This window comes from Nanorana parkeri, unplaced genomic scaffold (genome assembly GCF_000935625.1).
Source record: "Nanorana parkeri isolate BGI_ZX_2015 unplaced genomic scaffold, ASM93562v1 scaffold83, whole genome shotgun sequence".
NCBI lineage: Eukaryota > Metazoa > Chordata > Amphibia > Anura > Dicroglossidae > Nanorana > Nanorana parkeri.
This window is the reverse complement of record NW_017306351.1, coordinates 1,466,845-1,489,594: the sequence shown is the minus strand read 5'-3', so window position 1 is coordinate 1,489,594 and position 22,750 is coordinate 1,466,845. Positions and strand designations below refer to the sequence as shown.

General features: G+C 41.9%; 1 protein-coding gene across 1 annotated transcript in view; it reads right to left on the bottom strand.

The window, feature by feature from the left end:
• CSF2RB (colony stimulating factor 2 receptor beta common subunit) overlaps positions 1–22,750 on the bottom strand; it is a 38,329-nt gene that overhangs the window by 14,860 nt on the left and 719 nt on the right. Inside the window, exons 2-8 of the mRNA XM_018552289.1 lie at positions 17,697–17,781; positions 10,945–11,074; positions 8,486–8,634; positions 8,015–8,163; positions 5,077–5,239; positions 3,125–3,281; positions 84–244 (exon numbers count right to left, since the gene is read on the bottom strand). Of these exons, the coding sequence (XP_018407791.1) occupies positions 84–244; positions 3,125–3,281; positions 5,077–5,239; positions 8,015–8,163; positions 8,486–8,634; positions 10,945–11,074; positions 17,697–17,736 (949 nt within the window). The 5' untranslated portion in view covers positions 17,737–17,781. The remainder of the gene's footprint in view (positions 1–83; positions 245–3,124; positions 3,282–5,076; positions 5,240–8,014; positions 8,164–8,485; positions 8,635–10,944; positions 11,075–17,696; positions 17,782–22,750) is intronic.

Genomic DNA, 22,750 nt, shown 5'->3' with positions numbered 1-22,750 from the left:
CATTTATCTTACTATTAGCTACTATCTATCTTACTATCTATCTTAATAGCTATCATCCACAATATAAGTCAAAGTATACTCACTATTCTCATGGGCTTTAAGATCTTTCACCTCCTCCAGCATTCTGACTTGGATACTAAAGTAATTATGCGCCTGGGATAAAGGTACTTGCAGAGAACATCTGTACTGTACATAAGGCCCACTTTCTTTACTCTCATCTATTTCACCAAGACATGACTTCTTTCTAAAGAAAAAAAAACCCATAATATTCTCGATTTGAAAAATAAACAAACTTATTACAAATTATAAACTCATCTGGTATATATTATAGACACCTTTAGGCTGATCTGCTAAAAGAGTAAAGCAAGTTTACTTTTCAAAGTGAATTTTCAATTTGCAAGAGAATTTTCACTTACAAGGTTATTCACTAAAGGGTGAAGAGTCTGGAGAAGGCAGGAGAAGGGAACAATCTAGGACAGGGGTGGACACAATTTGTCGTCTGGAGATCTACTTTTCAAATGACGAGCTCAATGAGATCTACCAATGAAAAAACACCTGCGTTCAGGGGCATGGCGGTGCATTGAAGTCAATGGCACGGCAGCCACGCCCCACGCCCGCAGAGCGATCGCACGCACCCAGAACACAGGCACATTAGTGCCTGCATTCAGGTCTATATGCAAAAATGCTGCAAGCCGCCTTGTGTTTCTGTGCGTTCTAGAGGCCGAACACTCTGGAACGCAGACTTTGTGGTGCAAACTGGCCCTCTCTCTTGGCTGTCTCTTCTCTCTCTCCTCGCTCCTTCTCTCTCTCCTTCCCGTCTGCGGCGTCTGACGCATTCAGCCGCACTAGCACTGCGGGAGGGAGCTCAGGTCAGTGAGCTGATCGCGATCTACTAGTGTTTGCTTTGCGATCTACTGGTAGATCGCGATCTACCTAATGGGCACCCCTGATCTAGGACAACATAGCTGATTTGGAAAACAAATTCTCCAATTCAGCTCACTTTCCAGTTCAGCTATGTTGTCCTAGATTGTTCACTTCTCCTGCCTTCTCCAAACTCTTTACCTTTTTGTGAATATCCCTGTTAGTTTACTGAATATGGTGAAGCTGTGCTGACTTCTATCATCCAATCATGTGAAAGCTAAAAATATATTTTTTTAAATTTTCCTAGCACATTGTTGGACATTCTTTGCAAAGTGAATTTTCACCACATTCACTGAGTTAAGTGTAAATATCATTGCCAAGTAGAAATTTACTTTAAACATGTTCTTCTTGTTTAGTAAATAAACTCCATTATGCAAGCTTGCAAATACAACATTTTACCTTATCTTTTTTCTTCTCCTTTGAGACCCGTCACCAAGTGCTCAACCATAATTAATCTCTATCTGTTTATTTTGGGTGATATTGAGTTATGGCAATCAATGACTATCAGCATCCTTTGGGTGTGCATGATTCTTAACACCTGTTCTTAAATGGATAATCAAAGTAGTATCCAATGCTCTGTAATGGGGCTGGGGTTGGCCAGGCTATGTATATTCACACATTCTTAACAAGCAGTAACTGAACTATAGAACAAGCCCCCACTGACCTCAATTTAAGCAGAAGCAGTGAAGTTGTCTAAGTAGTTGCATATGTCAGTAGCTCAACTCACTTTGCTCCTCCCACACAGCAGTAACTGAGCATCCTTTTAATTTCTAATGTCAAAAAAGAGTAGATGCTTTGGAAGGGGGAGCTGAGTTACTGAGAGATAAAGACTTCAAGCTGACTGCACTGAGGAGCTTTGGCAGCCCATTCAGAAAGAATGGGGTTGCCTTAATGCAATGCACATTAACGCTGAGGTAAAGGGGTAATCGGTGAGAATGAATAGCTCATAAGTGCCTGCAGCTACAGAGGTTAGGGGGAGGGGGGGCTGTGGGGGCTTGCTTTAAAGTTAATTTACTATTTAATAGAAATATGACTTGAATGTCTACAGCCTGGCCACAGATTCACTTTAAGCTATGTGTAATTAAAGAGCACTTGTCATGAGTACTCCTTTCTTGTAATAAAGGCCTTACCTGGGAGCTAAGTGGCGTTAACTTAATATACAGGGGTACGGGTACTCCTAGAATGAGATCCTAATAGGTTGGACTTGATGGACTAATGTCTTTATTCAACCTCAAATACTATGTAACTATGTAACCTAGACCACTGTTTTTACTAGTGCCTTCTGAGCACTATAGTCTCTGGGCTAATGCCTAGAAGACCCCTAAAAGGACTTGAAAACACAAGCTTTAAATGCCAATACACAGCTCATGTCTCTGATGTTAGTCCTTTCTGAAAGTCAAGTATAAAAAAGTGTATAGAGACAAAGGCTCAATACACATGAGCGCTCATTGAAGACACTTAATATGATTCCACCATTCAGCACCTATTCCTTCAAGTCCTTAATCATTGATTCATAGCCTAGAGGATGCCTTAGGAGGCATATTTTTACAGTGGAACTCATATCTTAAAAGGAGCATAGCGTGGTTTATGGTTAATTTTACTTTTGTTAAAAGTGTTCATGTTTATAAATGAATGTTTTATATTTTTACATTTGTATAAATATATGGTTTACAAATATAATTATTTATTTCAATGTTTTTTTATATTTGTTTATTGCATGCAGGACTCTGTGTTTGAAATGCTTGCTATGCTTTCTAGTAGAAAGTCCAGCACTTATTCAATTCGTTCTGCCAAACTGTTAATGCACTCTTTAAGATGTTACCCCGTTCATTAGAAGATGAAGGCAGAGGATATGTGCTTCATCTGACTCATTCAGCTATATTTTTATACAGCAGATGCCTGAAAGTAGGAACATTTTACAAATGATAGACCTTGCATTGAGCAATACCTCCTGCCTGCAAGTGGTAACTGTATTTGACTGATTAAAAGAAAAATATTATTATTAGTAGTAGTAGTAATAGCAGTAGTAGTATTAATATGTACTGGACATAAACAAAGTAAATGTATTAAAGAATACTAGCGTTTCTTTAACAGAGTAATAACTGTAATATAGTCACCCCCATTTATTAAAAAAATTGAAATGCTTTGAAATTTTGAATATGATATCAAAAATAGAGAGACTTTTAATGATTTCTTAGCTTACCCATCAGTTGATGCAAATTTGCAATCTGTGGGGGATTCAGTGTAGTATAAAGTAAAGGACACAGAGCTTATCAGTTCTCTCTTCACCTCCCAGCTGCAATTCATCTTTACAGAGCCATCATATTCGCATTTTAAATTTTGAATAATGGTTCCATGATCTGTGGAAAAAACAATTACGTATAATGAAGAGTTGCTTTTTTTTTTACAAATCGTATTCATTGATTTCTTATTACGGTAGTTTGTTTTCCCTTTTCTGTATATTTTACATAGAACATGTTTCATACTATAGTGTGGTTTTACAGCAAAATGTATTTATATCTGCAATAGGGTAACAGTTTATTTCTCTGAGCAGGCCAGCTGTTTCCTGCCAGGCGTACATTAAACAAGACAGGATGTTTCTGAAATGGTTTCAGCTATTACCAGTGGTGGAACCAGATGGGTGCTTGGGTGTGCTTTTGCACACCCAAAAATTCTGCTAGCACTCCCGGGCACGTATTCCATATGTCGTGCCTGGAGCCCCAGGTACTAAGGACACTGACATCCATGTTCCTGCTGCAGTTCTTGGGCTGACTGACATATCTCTTCTGGACTGCTCCAGCCTTCTACAGTATGCATAATGCCAGGAGGGTAGAAGAAGAAGAATATTCCTGACCTTTGCAGCGTGGCTACCCCCGCACTGCCTGGGTTAAGTGCTCGTTTTCGTCTAGGGATGAAAATAAAAAAGATATACTCACCTGAATCTCCCAGGCAGCTGTCTATTAGACCAGTCCCTCCAATCTCTCTCTCTCTCTCTCTGCTCTGGTGGTTTAAGGTCCTGTGAGTCATCACATCTAGGACACAAGGACACCGAGGGACATACCATCACTGGAGCAGAGGAAACAGGTTCCAGGGACCGGTCTAATAGCTGCACGGTTCAGTTGAGTATATCTTTTTTATTTTTTTCAGGGAACCAATGACTGCCAGGGAAAACAAAAAAGGGAGTGTCTTTACACAATGACGGTTGTTTGTTATTGCTCCAAAATTGTAGTGGGATTTTTAAACAAGGGTTCACAGTTAAACACTGCTTCATTGAGTTCTTTTTTTGTTTAAAAAGCCTTGCCACTACCTATTCAAATTCAGTCTATGTCCATCCAAACACATCCATATTATGAAACCTTTGCTGTTTTTTCTAAGCCCGCCCCTTTGAGTATACTGCATAGATCTTCAGCACCTTCAGATCTGTCACAACGTGAATTCTGAAGATATGATCAACAATGTATATGTTTTATGTAATGTATATGCTTGGGAACTTTTGGAAACACCTGATAGCCAACCCCCTCCAGCGAGGTATACTTACAGGTCCACGCTCCCTCTCTGCCTTTGCGTGTGATGGTGCTTGGACCTCAGCGGGCAATCGCATACCTCACAACTTTCTGAGATGAGAAAGAGGGACAGCTTCCAGCACAATGCATTTAGCCAATGGACACATCCCTGCTACACCCCCAGTTATGAGGACCATTAGGAATATATATGCCCAAAATGATTGGTTAAACCCAGAATTGGAGCAGGGATCGATGATTATACCTGAGGGCATGGGCTATTAATAGACCATGTCACTTCATCCTGAATGAGCAAGGTCACAGTGCCTCTTTAACTGGTTAATGGTTATTGTATAGGACCCCCCCCCCACACACACACAAACACATATACATAATTATCTCCTCTGTGAGCCCCTTGTGTGCTATGACAGAGGTGGTCTGCTTCTCACACTGTTTCCAAGTTTACCTGAATTCTTACAACCAAAATATCCTTACTTTACGAGCAGAGGTACTGGCTGGAGAAAATTGTACTATTTTTATAATTTTAAGGGATTGTGGGAGGTAATGATTCCTATGTCTTTCCAATACAAAGCCAAAAGAAACTTCTCTTCTTCAAATTTTGCATATACAGTATTTTCGTTCAGTTTCAAAATACCTGAAGGCGTAGCCCAGGTCAGTTCTTTGCTCCACGCACTCCGGTATCCTGGGTCTTCATGTCTCACAGAACGTACTCTAAAGAGGTAAGTGCTCCCAGGTACAAATGACTGAGGACTGAAATGGACTTCCATCTTTCCCAAGACATTTAAAGAAACAGCATCCTGAAGACAAAGAAAAGTATTTATGTTAATGTGAAAATCTAGGCACAAATGAATACATTTCTGTTATCATTATTACAAAATTATCATTATTATTTTTTAACGTAAGCAGTGTGAATTAGAGGTGCACTGAAATTGAGTGACCGAAAATAAAAAATTTGTCAGGCTGAAACCGAAAACCAAAAAAAGGGGTCTGGTATTTCCCCAAAACCCCCAAATTTCCCTTTTGAAATAGAAAAAGAGTCCTCAATCTCTTTTTCTGCAGCCCTGTTATGAATGGACAGGAAGCCTCTATACTAAGTGTTCCTGTTCATTCATAAATTGTGGATATAGTAAGAGTTACTATGTCCCCAATCATGAATGAACAGGAATTGATGTAGAGCACTTCCTGTTCATTTATAATTAAGGGACACAGTAAACATACTATGTCCTCAATTGTTTACAAACACTCAACAATCAGCTTATTGTTGAGTGCCTATAACTGCTCTCCATCCTGACTCCTTCGGCTGTCACAGGAGGCAAAATGGGCTGTGCGGGGAGGAGAGCTCAGCCTCCTGTGACACAGCTGACAGCTGACTCCTCCCCTGCATTTCTGACTCAGCCTCTTGTGACAGCTGACTGCTGTCTCTTCCCTGCTCTCCATCCTGAGTCTCTGCCTGTCACAGCAGGCCGAGAGGGGTGGTGCGGGAGAAGAGCTCAGCCTCCTGTGACAGCTCACAGCACTCTCCTCCCCGCCCCGCTCGGCCTCCTGAAGGTTTCTCTCCTCCCCGCTGTACGCTGCTCTGTGTCAGAGAGGACAGAGAACAGTGCCCAGCAAGGAGGAGAGAAATTATGGATGCACTGCAATTTCAGCTGCAAAATGGTACTTTCGGCATTCTGCCCAAAGTACCATTTTCGGCCAATATGTTTGGAGCACAAATGCCTTCACTTGAGACAGTAGCAAGCAACCTTTCAAGTTGATCCTTGATAATGCTTAAGGCAAAATGCTAGTCTAGGCCAGGCTGGAGGAAAGATAAGATGTGTCTCATGGAGTATTGCCTGGGATAAAACTCCTTTGCCTTGAACCAAGCAAAATAGGCCTCTTAGGTGCGATGGTAGACCTTGCAGAAGGTTGATTTCATAGCTTTCAAGAGCGTAGAGATAACAGTGTTTGATAAACCTCTGTTCTCTTTAGGAACGGGGTTTTTACCTACTGGTGGGCATACCCCCTGGAGGGGGTCTTCAGGGACAGGGCTCCACCATAGATGGACCACAGCACTTGACTTGTATAGCACCCTGCAGTGACTCCACACGCTACACAGGTGCCAAGGTGAGTGCCCCATGCAGGGTCCATTGTCCTAAGCACATTAAAGGGCTTTCCTTGCATCTTCCACCCAGTGGGGTCCAGTCCACCAAGGCTCTGCTGAGGGGAAAACAGATCCAGATAGCGGCTACAGATTTAGATAGCAAATGCAACTAAAGAGAGCTTGGAAGACATACCAGCATGAGGTATTCTCAACTAGTATTGCTTAATGCAAAGGTATACTTTAAGTATTAAGTGTATGATTGTAGAAGGCAAAGTGTTGCAGGCAGGGCAGCCATCAGGGGGGTACGGTCAATACTCATGTAAGGGGCCCGGGCAGCCTGGTGGGCCCGCCCGGGTCCCTTACATGACTATCGGCCGACGGTGAAGGGCGAGGAGGCGGAGGCCTGGCCCTAGCAGCGCAGGGCCCCAGCATTTCCGCTGCAGCGGCTTTGAGACAAGCTAGGGCCCCATCAGCGACGCTGCTCGTCTGATGTCGGACTGGCCGGAAGTGACGCCACGTTAGTGATGGGACGTCACTTCTGGCTGGTCCGGTGGCAGACGAGGCCATGTGTGCAGGCAAGAGGAGCTAGGAAGGAAGGAAGGAAAGGAGGGAGGGCAGGGATGCAGCCCTGACCAGCCCACCTGAGACCCCTTCAGAGCCCACCATAGACAGTCTCAGATGGGCTGTGCAGCATCTATGGTGGGCTCTGCAGGGTCACTCTCAGTTGGGTCCTGTGTCCAGCACGTCAATAAGCCCTGCGTCCAGTGCGTCACTAAGCCCTGCGTCCAGGGGGGGGGGGGGCCCGGCCTAAAGCCGTGTAAGGGGCCCCAAAATTTCTGATGGCTGCCCTGGTTGCAGGGTAAGTGGAGGGCTTTAGTGTTAGGGATAATTATTAAATGTAGTGGAATTTTGTGATTTTAGCTTGTTTTTAGTGCTAAAAGCCTTGTGCTTAATTCTTCAGCACCAGGCTCCTGTGCCATTTTTATTGTTGTTATTGCTGTTACACTATAGTGAATATTCCTGCATTCTGTGCATTCATACAGTGTATAAAACATCCACACACAGCGACCTCCTCATGTATCACTTGCCCCTCCCTATTAGTTTGTAAGCCCTCACGGGCATGGCCCTCCTTGCCATCTTGTGTTGAATTGTATTGTGATTGTAATGTCTTCCTTATATTGTAAAGCGCTGCGCAAACTGTTGGCGCTATATATATCCTGTAGAATAATAATAATAATTTTAAAAAAGCATCTTCCAAAGGTAGAGTGAGTGAGGTGGTCAATACTCACTAATGCTTTGATCTTTTTTTGCCTATATTGCTTTTTTGTATGTGTGTAGATATTTCTTATGCCTCATTTGTTTGAAGGCTCATATATGTGACTCATTTATATATGTTTCAATTTATTAGATATGTATGATTATTAGCTCGGCACAATATTGTTTTTCACAATGCTTTGAAGATGTAGACAAAATACTATTTGTTGTACTGTACCTCCCACGTTTCCCAATCCTTCCTACAGTAGATGACTTGGTACAAAAGAGATGCAGAAGAGTGTACAAGTTTTGGCATCCTCCAGGATAGACTCATTTTGCCATTGTCGGACATTTGGAGTTCAAGGTCTTCTGGAGGAAACATCTGAACTGAAAGAATAGATTTGAAAAAAGAGCAAAAAGAAATGACTACATTTCATCTTAATTCTATCTAAGGCTGTATGTTGCATCACTCTTTATAAACCATAACTGTGATAAGAAATACTTCTTGATTTCCTTTTTCATATAAACTATGATTAAACTAAATGTCTGCCAAAACTTTTTTTTTCTACTTTTCGAGAGAGCGAAGCAGGACCAGAACCTTTATCAGGTTTTTGCTGTGTGTGTCCTTATTGGAGATATTTATTTTAATTTCCTGTCCTGTTAGGTGGGGTTACACTTTAAGATAATTGTTTGATTTATAGACTCTTACCTTTAGATGTTGGTATAAGGCAAGTCTCCACATGAACATCCTTTTCTGTTACAAAGGCGAAGCTGGCAGCTACTGAAGAGCTGAACCTGTCATCAAAGCGGCAGCTCATATGAAGTTTCCCATCTTCCTGGTTGCTAGAGGGAGCAGTACTGCAGGGATATCTAGAACTGTTGATAAGTTTAGAAGAAAGCCACAGTTGTTAGAAGACAATCTACTGTACTTGTGTGATCAATAAGTACAGTGTGCACCCATGATACTGGTGTCACAGAGCATTATGGGTTTATTTAAAATGAGGGAGCAGTAGAAAACTGTTTGCTTTTAGACTTTCTGCATTTAATTTAAATACTGCAGAGAGGTTTGTGAGTCATTCCTCAGACTTATTTTACTGCGTGTGTGTGGTTGTTTGCGTTTTATCTGAACATAAGCATTTTGGCTCCGATTTACGCATCAGAAAAGGAGCATAGATCTCCACCTGCCTGTAGGTCAATATGCAATATTTCCTATTTTCCTGACAGTAATGTCAGTCAAAGTACCGCAGCGCTGAATACTGAAAAATGGCCTGGATGGGAAGGGGGTTTAACACCGCGGATGTCAACTGGTTAAAAAATATTTTATAACTTTTATTTTTTAGTGCTTAACACATTAAATAGAGTAACAGTTACAAAAATACTATACAATCATTTCAGTTGTATTTTTTAATCAGTTGTTTGCGTGTATATTTGTCTCAACGTAGCTCGACACTACCTCATAAATGTCATTGCTTTGGTTGAGGTGGAATTTAGCAAAAATAGGAACAATTTCTATAAATATAGCTAAATTGGGTCTGGGTAGGTGAGGACTAGACCTTAAAACTCTGAAAGTGGTGCCAAAAAAAAGCAGAAAGAGGGCAAAGGACTAGTCAGCAGTATTGCCTGTGGTCTTCCTGCAAATGATCTTTTCCCCATGCCACGTTCTGCAATGTGTCTCTTTGTGGAGGTGGCCATCTTAGCAGTGGTAGGATTTGCTTATGCATGTCAGAGACACCAACACGGGAATCCGAATTTACGAAAATTCGTCCGAATTTCGATTCGGAACGAAACGAATCGCACATGTCTAGGAAGCAGCACAATAAAGACATCACCAAATATCACTCCATATCTCCTAACATTAGCAGTCAGAGGCAGCAGTGGCTTAGAGTCACACTACAGACATGAGGCACAAGAGCACCTAGGCATACCCACATACAAAAAACTACACTGCTATTTTTTTCTAGAAAGGATGTTCCATTTAAAACATCAATCTACAGTTTTTGAGTTTTGCTCCTCCTTAAAGCCCGTTTACACCAAAGCGAACACAAGGAAATTCGCCTTGTTTAGAATCCGCACAGATCACAGTGGTGTGCGCTGCAAAATAGTTCTGCATGCAGTACTTTTTTTCAGCACAGCATGGTTCTAAATGTTGAACATCAACATTTAGCCCAGTTATGTATTCTAGACATGTACGATTCGTTTCATTCCGAATCAAAGTTCAAAAACGAAATTGAATAGGACATGTGACTTTTCTGGCCAATCAGATGTGTTTTTCAGTTTAATGCATCCGAATGGGTCTAAATCTGAATTTTTGTTTAGCATTTGGGAGCTCCCGAATGCCATTCGGGTCTGGGAGCCACAGGTTTAGTTTTATGTATATATGGATCACAATGTTGCCATTACGAATATTTGTTCGTGTTATAGAATACTACTTATATATACATAATACTAAAATTGATGCTCCAAGACCAGAATGCAGTCCAAATTTCCGAATAGCATTCAAGAGCTCCTAAATACCATTCGGGTCTGGAAGCCTCAGCTTTAATATGGCTCCCAGACCCATATTGCTTTCTGGAGCTCCCAAATGGTATTTGGAAATTCAGAAATTCGGACTCCCAAATGCCATTGGGTCTAGGAGCTTCAGCTTTAGTATTAATATCTGTATATGGTTTTCTGTGGTATTCACAACGAATATTCGTAAACTCACCCGAAACTAACGAAAATTCGGATTTTATCTGAATCCAAAACCCGAACCAAATTGAATTTCGGATCCGAATCCCGAAATAAGGAAATATCCAAACTGAATTTTTCTGCGTCTTACATGTCTAGTGTATTTAGCAAAAACAATTAAGGGTGATTTAATTGCTGCTAGTAGCAGTACTATAACATGTCTTCATATTAGCCTTCTTTAATCCACATGGGATAGGGAAGGTCAGCACGCTAAACCAATTGGAACAGCAATGCTTTGAACACCACAATTGGTCTATCACTGTGAATATGCTTGCAGGAAGGATCCTGTGGATCTAGTGAAGTATTTAAAAAATTGAAACCTGCCTAAAACCATAGTATTACAGTTAGATGGGCTTTTCTTTTCTTTATTTACATGTGTATTCAATTGCTCCCATAACTTTATGCCAACTGTGAATTTGACAGTTTATTATACAGAAATACCTATTCAGCTTATTCCAGCGGTAGAGGCTCATGGGAAGTATTTCTCGTACTTTCTCCATTTCATTCCAGTGACAGGTCCAGTGTGTTTTGAAATTATTGACACACCTAAGAGAGTCTAGAATTTCCAAGCCTGAAAAAAACAAAGTTATCATACATATGTTAATTTACTGTTATAGAGCAATGGTACTGTATATTCTATAGCAAAGGGCCATAATTCACAATTCACAGGGCCTCCCAAAACTGCTGCCATGGGGCCCTTCATTTACCCATTATTGGACTCTCCAGTAGGTACATAACTCTGCTCCTGATTATCGCTCTGCCTCTCAGACTACACTCACCTGGACTCAGTCAACGGCTTTTTGTGAAGGGTTTGCTTTAATATCTGATGAATTTAATCAGAAAGGTAAAGGGTTGGTAAGGAATGGGTTGATTCAATAAGGCATTTCCAACACATTATTGGCAGTGTGGATGCAATCTAAAGCCATGCAATAAATTCATGAAGGTTGTGCAACACTTTAATTGGAAATACTGACATGTGTGCTAAATTTAAATAGTTCAAAGCAGCAACAATTGTATTGTGTGTCGGTATTGCTGTCACAGATTCAATAAGGTTTACTGCCATGTCAGATCTAAGAAAAGTGGCATGCAGGAATTGCCTTTCAGAGGTTTTACAGTAATGAATTAAACATGTAAATTAATAAATAATATTATATAACTAAAACTGTTACAATTCACCAGTCTGCAACACAAATTAGATTCTAGGCTCCATTCACACAGGAGTGGTTGTCCGTGCATATTTAGCTGTACGAATATGTGCAGAGCCGCTCTAAACATAAAAAAACAATGCACTTTATTGTGCATTGTTCAGACTTTTGCGGCGGACTAAAACTCGTGGCCCGCAAAATAGTCCAAGCGCAATTTTATGACGGATTCCGTGCGTTCGTGCCTAAAGTAATAGCCACATACGAGTGGAATCCATGCAGATGAAAGATTTTAGCGTTTGCGTGCTGTGCTGCATGGTCTTCTGCACGGAAAACCATGCAGGAAACATAGTACATAGTAGTATTTGAGGTTGAATAAAGACATAAGTCCATCAAGTCCAACCTATTGCGTGCGTGTATATGGTTCTGCTGATGTGTGCGTATGTATAGGTCCTTGTGTGATCTCCTTCTTAAGAGTACCTGTACCCCTTTATATTACGCTCCCTAAGGAAATTGTCCAAAAGCTTGTTGAACGATTCCACACTCTTGGCTGAAATCACTGTATGTGGCAGCAAGTTCCAGACCCTGAACGCTCTAACTGAGAAAAAAACCCTTCGCCCCTTGAGAAATGTTTTCTCCACCAATTTTAGATGGTGGCCTCTTGTCTTTGTCAGGGCAGTCTTTAATACTGATTGGACCCTGGGCAAACATTTTCTTGGGCCTCCCGTTCCTACCTATCCCGACCCCTTACCGCCCCCGCCATGCAATTTCGCCCATGCATACGCAGGAGCGGAGCAACACTATGCAATACCGATCGCACAGTAAACAGAAGAGTGGCGCAGGTGCATCTTTTGCGGACTCAAGGGCGGGGCCTGTGCAAGGATTATTGTGTACACAGGTGAAGGTGCATTATTCACCCCCTCTCTCCCATCCCCCCCCGGCGCCCACAGACGACTGTCTATGCAGCCTTACTAAGGTTTATTGTCCCCCATCATATGTACATGGAAATCATGTAGTGACCCCCATCACATACAGACAAGCAGCATGTAGTGACCCCTCTCTCTTGAGAGGGGTCCCTAATACACACATGCAGCAGCCAGTACAGACACTCAGGGCCTCCCCATCAGACACCCCCTGTTCATGCTGCCCTGATTCAGGCTGTAGTCCCCTCACGGGGCAGACTCCCTATCCCTTATGCAGGTGCAAAAGCCACCTTTGGCAGCTGCCCTTTGGGCCCCACAACAATGACTGGGCCCTGGGCAGCTGCCCTGCGTTAAAGACGGCCCTGGTCTTTGTTATGGAGTTGATCGTAAAGAGTTTGTTGCTATCGCAAAGGCTATATGTGAATGGAGCCTTTCTCTGTAGGATCAGTAGAGAATTGGCACATTCCATACACCCCCACTAGCACATAGTCCCAGCCTACAGACATCTTAAAACAATAAACAACATTTTAGTTGAAAAAACATTTACCAGAGAGTCTAGAAACTTAAATAATAACTTTTAAACCTCTTAAATAATGCTCAGCGTGATATGGCATGCCAGAACACACATAGCTTCATCAAGTGGCATGCCATAACCTTCTAGCACAGGTCATAAGTAAAATCATAAAGCCATTCAGGGACAATCCACATTGGTAGCCTAAGTCAGATGACCTGAAAGCGCGCTGTTCGCACACCCCAGCTTCCAAAATCCACACATAATTAATAACTCTTGACCTGGTAATGCTGCATTAATAACAAGAATATATTCAAATATATTGGAAAATACTTGTTACGTACATACCACGCACCCCTGTCTTGTGAGGTACAGAGGAATAATAGGACACATAACCAAATTTGAGGCAGCCATATATCAGATATCTATTAAGTTTACAAGGAGAACAAACAAAAGATGCATGGCTCTTCCATGGTTCAGGAAAGGAATGAACCGGGTGCTTGCCACTGGGAGCACGTCCTTACTCCAATATGAGCCCATACATCTATTTAGTTTAGTTTCTATTAAATCGCAATTTCCCGCTGCACAATAATCTATGGATTGCATGTAGTAAAATAAAAATATCACTGCATTTAGAAAACTGACATAGGGGTGGACCAGCTAAAATATCATAAAGCACTTCAGCCCTCCTGTCCCATGCCCCAGGGCCTTTTGATGGGGTGGGACTGGCTCAGTGACACTCTCTAGAAGGCCCACAAAAAGCTGCTGCACAAAACAGCTGGAGCTCTCCTTTATTATCAAAGGAAGAACATCTGCCAAGAAACTTGATCACTTTCAGTCTGCTGGCATTTAAATTAGGTGTTCCACATATAATATATACTCCACTTGTAAAGGTCCACCAGTCTGCTACATGCAACAGTTATGTTTAGAGTTGCAACAGACTCAAAAACATCATTCTGACGTGCATATAAATCTGTTGCACGCTATGACATTTGTTGCACCACCAAGAGAAAGATGTCTAAATAGTATCTACGACACTCTTTATGAATTCCCCCCAAAGTCTTATTAATGCTAGAGGAGTGGGTCATTTTGGAACCAAAATGTTTCATCAACAGACCCTCAATGTGTACAAACCCTCATTTTGTTTCTGAGAGAGCTCATCAAATTGTCAAAATAACCCCTACATTTCCATTGTCTTTTTTATTTTTCAATTTTGAGGAAAATTAAGCATAATACCTAAGTCACAGTTTTGTTTTGCCACTGGAGGATTCTGTCTCCAGTAGCAATTTCTCCTCCTAATTCTTCTTCCATTCCCCACCTCTTTCGCTCTATTGGCCAAAAGACTGCAAGAAAATGACTATGCAACCCTCTAATCAGTCATATTACCTTGCCCGCATCACTTCACGTAGTAGCTCTGAGCAGAATGGAGAATTGTTAGAATCTTTGTTATTTTTAAATGTTGTCTGTGTCCCTTCTTATCCTGTTTGACATCTATCACCTTCACCTGGACACCAAGTGAAAGATTTATAGGCCCCTGTGTCGCATAAGGTATTCAGAACAAGCTTTGTAAAATAAATTAAAAGGTTTTCTTATTTGGGAGCGAAGTGATGTGGGTAAGGTGATATAACTGAAAACACACTGCTACATTCTTCCTTTAATTTTCATAGCTGTACAGGATTGTGACAGTATAGTCAAGTTGCTATGACCAGCACAAAAAAAATCATATTTTTAGACACTGAAAAAGCAAGCTTCTTAGCTGCTTCCACAGTATGCCAGCCGTAGATATTCTACAATACATACATACAGATAAAATCATCTCCTAATTTGATCATTATCGTATTGCAGCATCCTTTGCAATACAGCATGCAATTACTTTAATATCCTGAGAATGTATGTCAGCTCTTTAATTTTCATGAGTGATACACGTCATCTATCATTCACAACTGACAGTAATAAGTAACTGTTAAAATCTTGGCTGCTATAGCACACAAACCCTTGGATGGCTGTATTGCAGCTAAGAATTTCATTACCATTTCTCACTGCACACTTTTATTGGATACCATTATAATAATCAGTAGCCACTGATACAGCAAAGATACATTGCAGGATCTTTTAAAAAGGAAAGCTTAGAATATACTCTAATAAAGGTTTGAAGCGTTTGTATTTCCTGCCTCCTTCAACCACTGGCGGAACTACCAGGGTCGCAGCGGTCGCAATTGCGGCCGGGCCCTGGCGTTCCGCCTGTTGGCAAGAAGCAGAGGGCCCGCAAGCTTCCTCATGCTGTCCCCCCCTCCAGATAGCGCTGCTCGATCCCCTGCCGCTCTGCATGTACGAGCAGCTGTGCGGGGATAGAGAGGTACCTCTGTCTGTCACTTGTCTGCCTGGCGGGGCCGCTACCGACACAGCAGGCACCGCCAGGCAGCACATTCTTCAGCTGGGACTGGGAGAGGAGGACGGACCGTCTTCACTCAGCCCCGCTTATACAGCAATGCAGAATACCACCAACTGTTTTTTATTTACATTATAATGCATTGCTGGGACTTGTAGTCCTGCATAGTTGGTGGTATTCTGCATTGCTGTATAATCAAGACAAAGGGATGGGGAAGACGCTGTAGTGGGGGGGTGGCCAGTCAGGGAACTCCATTTGCATGCACTATTTTTTCTGATTTGCCATGCGTTCCGGTGCAGGCGATCGCACCGCGGTGCCATTGAATTTAATGCACCGCCATTTAATGCACGCCAATTCAAAACTGTAGCAAGATTATGATTTAAAAGGGAGCTTTAAAGAGTCAATCCAACGAAAAATATTATTTTAGATGTAGGTGGATCATGGTGACGTGGATTCTTATATGTCATGAATTTACAATGGGATTTGCCATATTTTTTAATTTTCAGTCCATCTGCCAGCTTTGGGTGTTCCTGTACATATTGCATTGTTTCATCTCCTGTTATATTTTCTATAATATAAAATAGATAAGAAATCCAGCAGACTAAGTGGGAACCCCACATCAGGTATACAAGGTGAGAACTTAAGTGCAGATATTTCACCATTAAAAGTAACTGCAAGGAAGTCTATGTCTCCAGCATCTACCAAAAACTGTAATATTAGTTTTGGGTGATCTAGCCATTTAATTTGCACAGTGCAAACATTTTTTTCCTTTCCTCACTATAGAGGAACAAATAATTTCAAGCCATTTTGCTGCCATCACCTCTGTGTCTATGTGTCTGTGTCAAATGTCTATGCCCCCTTCAGCAACTGATCCTGACAGTAAAGCGCATGTACCTTCAGAACAGGAAAAGGTCTTTTTTATCTTGTAATCACTTTTACTAGGCCACATTTTGAACAGGAGAGACACTAGCCAGCTTTTAATAAAAAGATAAATATTAGAGTGTACTTATGTCGCTGAATAAAATCTGCCAAATATCATATTTAATATATGCACATTATTTCAAGTGACATTAAAGTCACAATTCTTTTCCTCCCCCTGCCATGCTGCTTTAAGGACTTAGCTTAAATGATGCCTCTTGATACGACCATCTTTTTATTCACTTCACCTTCCAATTGTATTCAGCAATCCCTCCAGTGCTGGTGTGGGTCTCTAATCCAGTGCTGAATGTTGTTTTTCTGTGACCTACAGTGTCTGTCTGTCTGCGTGCATGCTGCTGGCTGCGTGCATTGACTCTCACTGTGTCTCTCCTCTTCTCCACGCTGAAGATCTCTACTACGCATGCACCCGCCCCATCATCCTGCTCGGCCGATCGGGAAGCTCCAGATTTTCAGATGGGAGCGAGTGGCGGAGACAGAGGTAAGTAAAAGCCTTTTTGGTAACTTTTACATTTTTTTATGTTTTTGCATATGTCTACTGCTTGCTAGCAGTAGATATATACAAACTAAATGAGAGTTAAATTCTACTTTAACCACTATCAATGGGCTGCTTTTTGAACAGAACAGACACCAGACAGCTTCTATTAAAAAAAAGTGTATTTATTTCAGTGAAAAAAGCCAGCTACATATTGTATTGGCTCAGTGCAGAGTATTTAAGCAGTTTTTCTAAACAATACACCATGACCCCCCTTTTTTAAACCTAACCGAGACTGAAAAACCAATATGAAAAAAGAATAAAAAAGCACAGGAATCCAGCATCTGACGGCCGATCGTCACCATCAGCACCCCATCCCCCTTCCCCCTGGGATTGAAGCCATCATGCTGGGAGGGAACACACTACAGAGGTGTATACTTGTTCGTGGCATATTTATAAGGTTAGTAAATCAACCCCAATGTGTCTTTCAACTTACACTTAACAAAGGACACTGAGAACCCTGACTTTTAGGGAGGGGGCTGTCACATACAAACCCCCCCCCCCTGATTGGCCCTTCTAAGCCCCCTGACAACATTTCAGAGGCCAGGAAGTGCATTGTTGGTAATTAGTTGCTATGGATGTGAACAACTACATCAGTTTATAATTTTCTTAAACCATGAACAACTTGGGTTTGGGTCAAACTGATGGTTAACCAAACCCAGGCGGCTGTTATAAATATAAAGAGTGTCTTGTAAAGTTCTTCTTTAACAGGTTCTCTGGAGAAAGGTTTAAAAAGAATTTGAAAACATATACACACCTTGTGTTCCCTGTATGTACAGCAGGGTGAATATATGCATACAAGATCTGTAAAGACTGTGTGGTGTCCTCATTTTCTTTACTTCCTGAAATATATAAATAATAGAACAATATTATACATGTCATGCACACGTATTAAATTATCATATACAGTGGGGATGATCTGTAGAAACTGAGCAATATAATACACACACACATACAGTATACTGGAGAGAGAGAGAGAGAGAGAGAAACAGCTGGACTGGGCCCTGGACAGCGTTGTGGGTGGGGTTTGCCTGCCACCTAAACTGTGGTATTTTATGCGATTAGTTGGTAGTATCTGTAAATCTGTGTAGCAGTATGCAGGGGGCTTAGCACATGCCACACCTATTTCCTCACCTGTAGTATAATTTAAAGCAGAATTTGTCTTAGTGATCTGTGCAGTGGCGCGTTCCTACTCACAGTCGCTGCTGAGTCAGTGACAGCCAGCAGCTGTGGAGGAGGATGCTGGCCTCGGTGTTGGCAGTGGAGGGAGAGGCAGGGCCTGGCGTCGGCAGTGGAGGAAGAGGTGGGGCCTGGTGACTGAGGAGGAGACGGGGCCGCCAGCGACCACAGGGGAGGAGGAGGCGGGTCCCGGCGGTGGAGGAGGCTGACAGAGGATCGAGGCTGACTGACAGGTAAGAGGTTTTGCAGGGGTGCGACCAGCCCACCTGAGACCCTGCGCAGCCCACCACAAAGAGTCTATAGTGAGCTCTGCAGGGTCACTCTCAGGTTGGCTGTTTGGGATCTCAGGTGGGCTCTGCAAGGGGTGTAACTAGAAATCACAGGGCACCATACCAAATTTTGCTATAGGGCCCTGTGATTTCTAGTTATGCCCCCTGACTGGAATGTGAAAGACAAGCAGCAGATAGATGAGCTCATCTTACTGTCACTCTGCCCTCTCCTCCTATTAGCATATTTCTTGTAAGCACATGAATGTCTTACTCTTTGTGCTACTTCTTACTCTCACACTCCAGCAATTCAGGTACTTACTATACACAGCCGGCATTTAAATAAATAAATGTTATTATGTAATAATGATTACAGATCCAATTTAATTTGTGTTTTTTATATATGTCTTGAGTTCATATTTAAAGTGATATTAAAGTCAAAATGGTTGTTAGGTATTTCAAATGCTGATCACAAACAATGGATGCTACTCCTTGATGTTTAAAAGTTTTAGTTTTCTGCAACATCAACTGGTCCCCTTGGGCACTGGCCCTGTTATCCTGTTTTAAGGTGACTTCCTTTATGTATGCTAGCACGCTATGTGTGTCTCCACAAACACACAGACACAGCAAAGCAAGCCACTCTCCTCCTTCCTACTCCCCACTCCTTCCTCCTCCATTCTTCAAGCTAGGAAATGGAGATCTTCTGGAGACTGCTCTGTCACTTGTGATCTTGTACAGAACAGGAAGTTCAGGGAAGCAGAACTAAGAGAGTTGGAGAAAGCTGTTGACTGCAAGTAATTGGCCAAAAATGTAAACATACTTTTCTAGCCAATTTTCTATCCAATTTAACCGTCCCCTCCTCCCATGCCCGCCTCCAGGATTTCTCTAGAGTTTAGAGTTTTTAATAATATTTGTTTGATCTGAATTCATTTTGGAGTGTAATACTACTTTAAGTCTTTTCTGGGATAAGTATGTGGTAGTGGTGTGTAATAGGGAGAGAGACTGTATGCAGGCTGTGATTAGACTTTGCAGCAGCCTACCTATATGATGTAGTGGTCTTTAGCACTAAGTGAGAGAGTCATATTAGTATACAGGCTGTCTTTAACTCAATGCAAGAAGCAGGCGAGGCCTAATAAAACCGCTAACACATAAGGTGGAAGCGATTAGGAATTTGCCCATTTCTGTTAGCGTGAAGTACAATGTAGGTTGTTCCAAATTTTGGCACCTTAACAGCACCTTTGACTGACCTTGATGATTTTGTCCCTCTTAATATATGGCACCATATTTATGTAATTCATCAACTGATAAGTGTTTTGTCAAAAGTTGATGCCAATGTAATTTTACTCTTTTTGCTAATTTAATTATAATTTACTATACAACACAAAAACATTAAAGGAACACTTTGAAAACACATCAGATCTCAATGGGGGAAAATGTCATGCTGGATATCTACAGTATACTGGACTGGGTAATGTGTTAGGAACGAAAGGATGCCACATCGTTTGATGGAAATGAAAAATGATCAACCTACAGAGGGCTGAATTCAAAGACACCCCAAAAATCAAAGTGAACAAATGATTCAGCAGGCTAGTCCATTGTGCTGAAATTTCATTGCAGCAACTCAAAATGGTACTCATTAGTTTGTAAGGCCCCCACGTGCTTGTATGGATGCCTGACAACGTCGGGGCATGCTCCTAATGAGACAACGGATGGTGTCCTGGGGTATCTCCTCCCAGATCTGGACCAGGGCATCACTGAGCTCCTGAACAGACTGAGGTGGAACCTGGTGGCGTCGGATGGACCGAGACATAATGTCCCAGAGGTGTTCTATTGGATTCAGGTCAGGCAAGCGTGGGGCCATTCAATGGTATCAATTCCTTCATTCTCAAGGAACTGGCTGCATACTCTCGCCACATGAGGCTGGGCATTGTCGTGCACAAGGAGGAACCCAGCACTCACTGCACCAGCATAGGGTCTGACAATGGGTCCAAGGATTTTATCCTGATACCTAATGGCAGTCAGGGTGCCATTGTCTAGCCTGTAGAGGTCTGTGCCTCCCTCCATGGGTATGCCTCCCCAGACCATCACTGACCCACCACAAAACCGGTCATGCTGAACGATGTTACAGGCAGCATAACGTTCTCCATGGCTTCTCCAGACCCTTTCACGTCTGTCACATGTGGACCTGCCAGTGGTGGACCTGCCAATTCGTGTGTTCAATGGCAAATGCCAATCGACCTTCGCGGTGCCGGGCAGTGAGCACAGGGCCCACTAGAGGACCCTCAGGCCACCCTCATGAAGTCTGTTTCTGATTGTTTGGTCCGAGACATTCACACCAGTGGCATGCTGGAGGTCATTTTGTAGGGCTATGGCAGTGCTCATCCTGTTCCTCCTTGCACAAAGGAGCAGATACCGGTCCTGCTGATGTGTTATGGACCTTCTATGGCCCTGTCCAGCTCTCAGAGTAACTGCCTCTGTCCTTGTGTGTCATCCATGCTCTTGAGACTGTGCCAGGAGACACAGCAAACCTTCTGGCAATGGCACGTATTTATGTGCCATCCTGGAGGAGTTGGCATGCCTGTGCATCCTCTATAGGGTCCAGGTATCGCCTCATGCTACCAGTAGTGACACTGACTCTAGCCAAATGCAAAACTAGTGAAAAACAGTCAGAAAAGATGAGTAAGGAAAAAATTTCAGTGGACTCCACCTGTAAAACCATTACTGTTTTGGAGGTCGTCTCATTGTTGCCCATCTAGTGCACCTGTTGTTAATTTTATTAACACCAAAGCAGCTGAAACTGATTAACAACTCCCTCTGCTACTTAACTGACCTGATCAATATCCCAGGAGTTTAATTGACTTGATGCTATACTCTGATTAAAAAGTGTTCCTTAAATTTTTTTGAGCAGTGTATTATTTGGATATTTTCAGAAATCTTTCCATGTATCCGGAAGCAATAGATTTATGTTACAAAACACATCAATATGGAGGGGGAGGGGGGATTAGATAAGAAAGTGGGAGGGGGGAAAGGTGGGGGAAAATACTGTTTGAAAGTTTCCTAATCCTAAATTAAAGTCAATTATACATGTGTTTTTCAATATATTGGATGATAATTATTTTAACAATAAAAGCACCTCACTTATTAGACTCTAACTGCTGTAAAACATATTTGATCTCAAGATCTTAAGCATATATTATAGCAGCTGAGATTTAAAAATCTGGAAGTTTCCTAAAACATATTGAAAGCACATATTGCCTACCATTTCTAGAGGTCCCCCTTCTGTCTTGCGATGGTTGTAAGCTAATTAAAAGCTTGTACGATCTGCCCATCTTGGACAGGCAGATCGTACTTGCGATCATCGTGGAGCTTGGAGCGGTGGCTCTACTTTACAACATACACAGGGACCATGGGGAACAAACGTAGCCACCCGCCAGAAGAAAGTAGTGTCAGGATGAATTCAGAGCTGATTTGAGGGTCTACAGCCGAGTGATACACAAATAAGTAACATTTTTGTTAATAGTTAAGATACTTGAATGCATTTTTAAGATTTAACTCTTGAGTTTAGTGTTGTTTTAAGCCCTTTCAGGTGAAATGAATTACAGGGGTGGTGCCTTGGTGTTGACTATAACGTGTACTCCTGATCTTCTTTTTGAATAAAGATATTTGTGAGTGACATCCTTGGTAGTGTGACCTGTTTGTTTGGGTTCATAATCATCTGTTGTTCTTAAAATATAGTTCAACAGACCCTTTATTATGTTTGAGACTAAACATTACATCATTTTTAAGTTAGCACAATCTTCACTGTAGTAAAGATTGCCCTTGAGCTTCCAAAGCTGCCAAGTAATCCCCAATATGAAAAAGGCTTAGACTTGTTGTAGTAATATATCACAGAGACTATACCAGCAAAACCAATAATTCAGTTTTAGATAAATGCTGCCAGCAAAATCACACATTATCTTGTTATTGAAATCTCTGAAGTTTGGTTTCCTGCTCTGTCCACTTACCTATGCTTTTATATGCAATCTCACTTTTCCTATTCGATTTTTTGCTGAGGTGGTAGAGCAGGGAACTCATGCACGGAAACCTCCCCACTAATGTCCCACAAAGGTATATGGGCTATTAAACATAACAGCAACTTTCTCCATAATCACAACGTATGAATTAAAAGTCTGTCCCTAATGGGTCTATTTAGAAATCTTTAACTCATTCATTCATTTTTGTACATTAATTCAATAGGAAAAATAATAAATCCTGGGTGAATCTTGTGTGAAAAACATTATTATTTATATATACACTGAGTGGCCAGATTATTATGACCACCCCATCAGTACTTCGTTGGGCCACGAGATGACTCCACGAGATGACT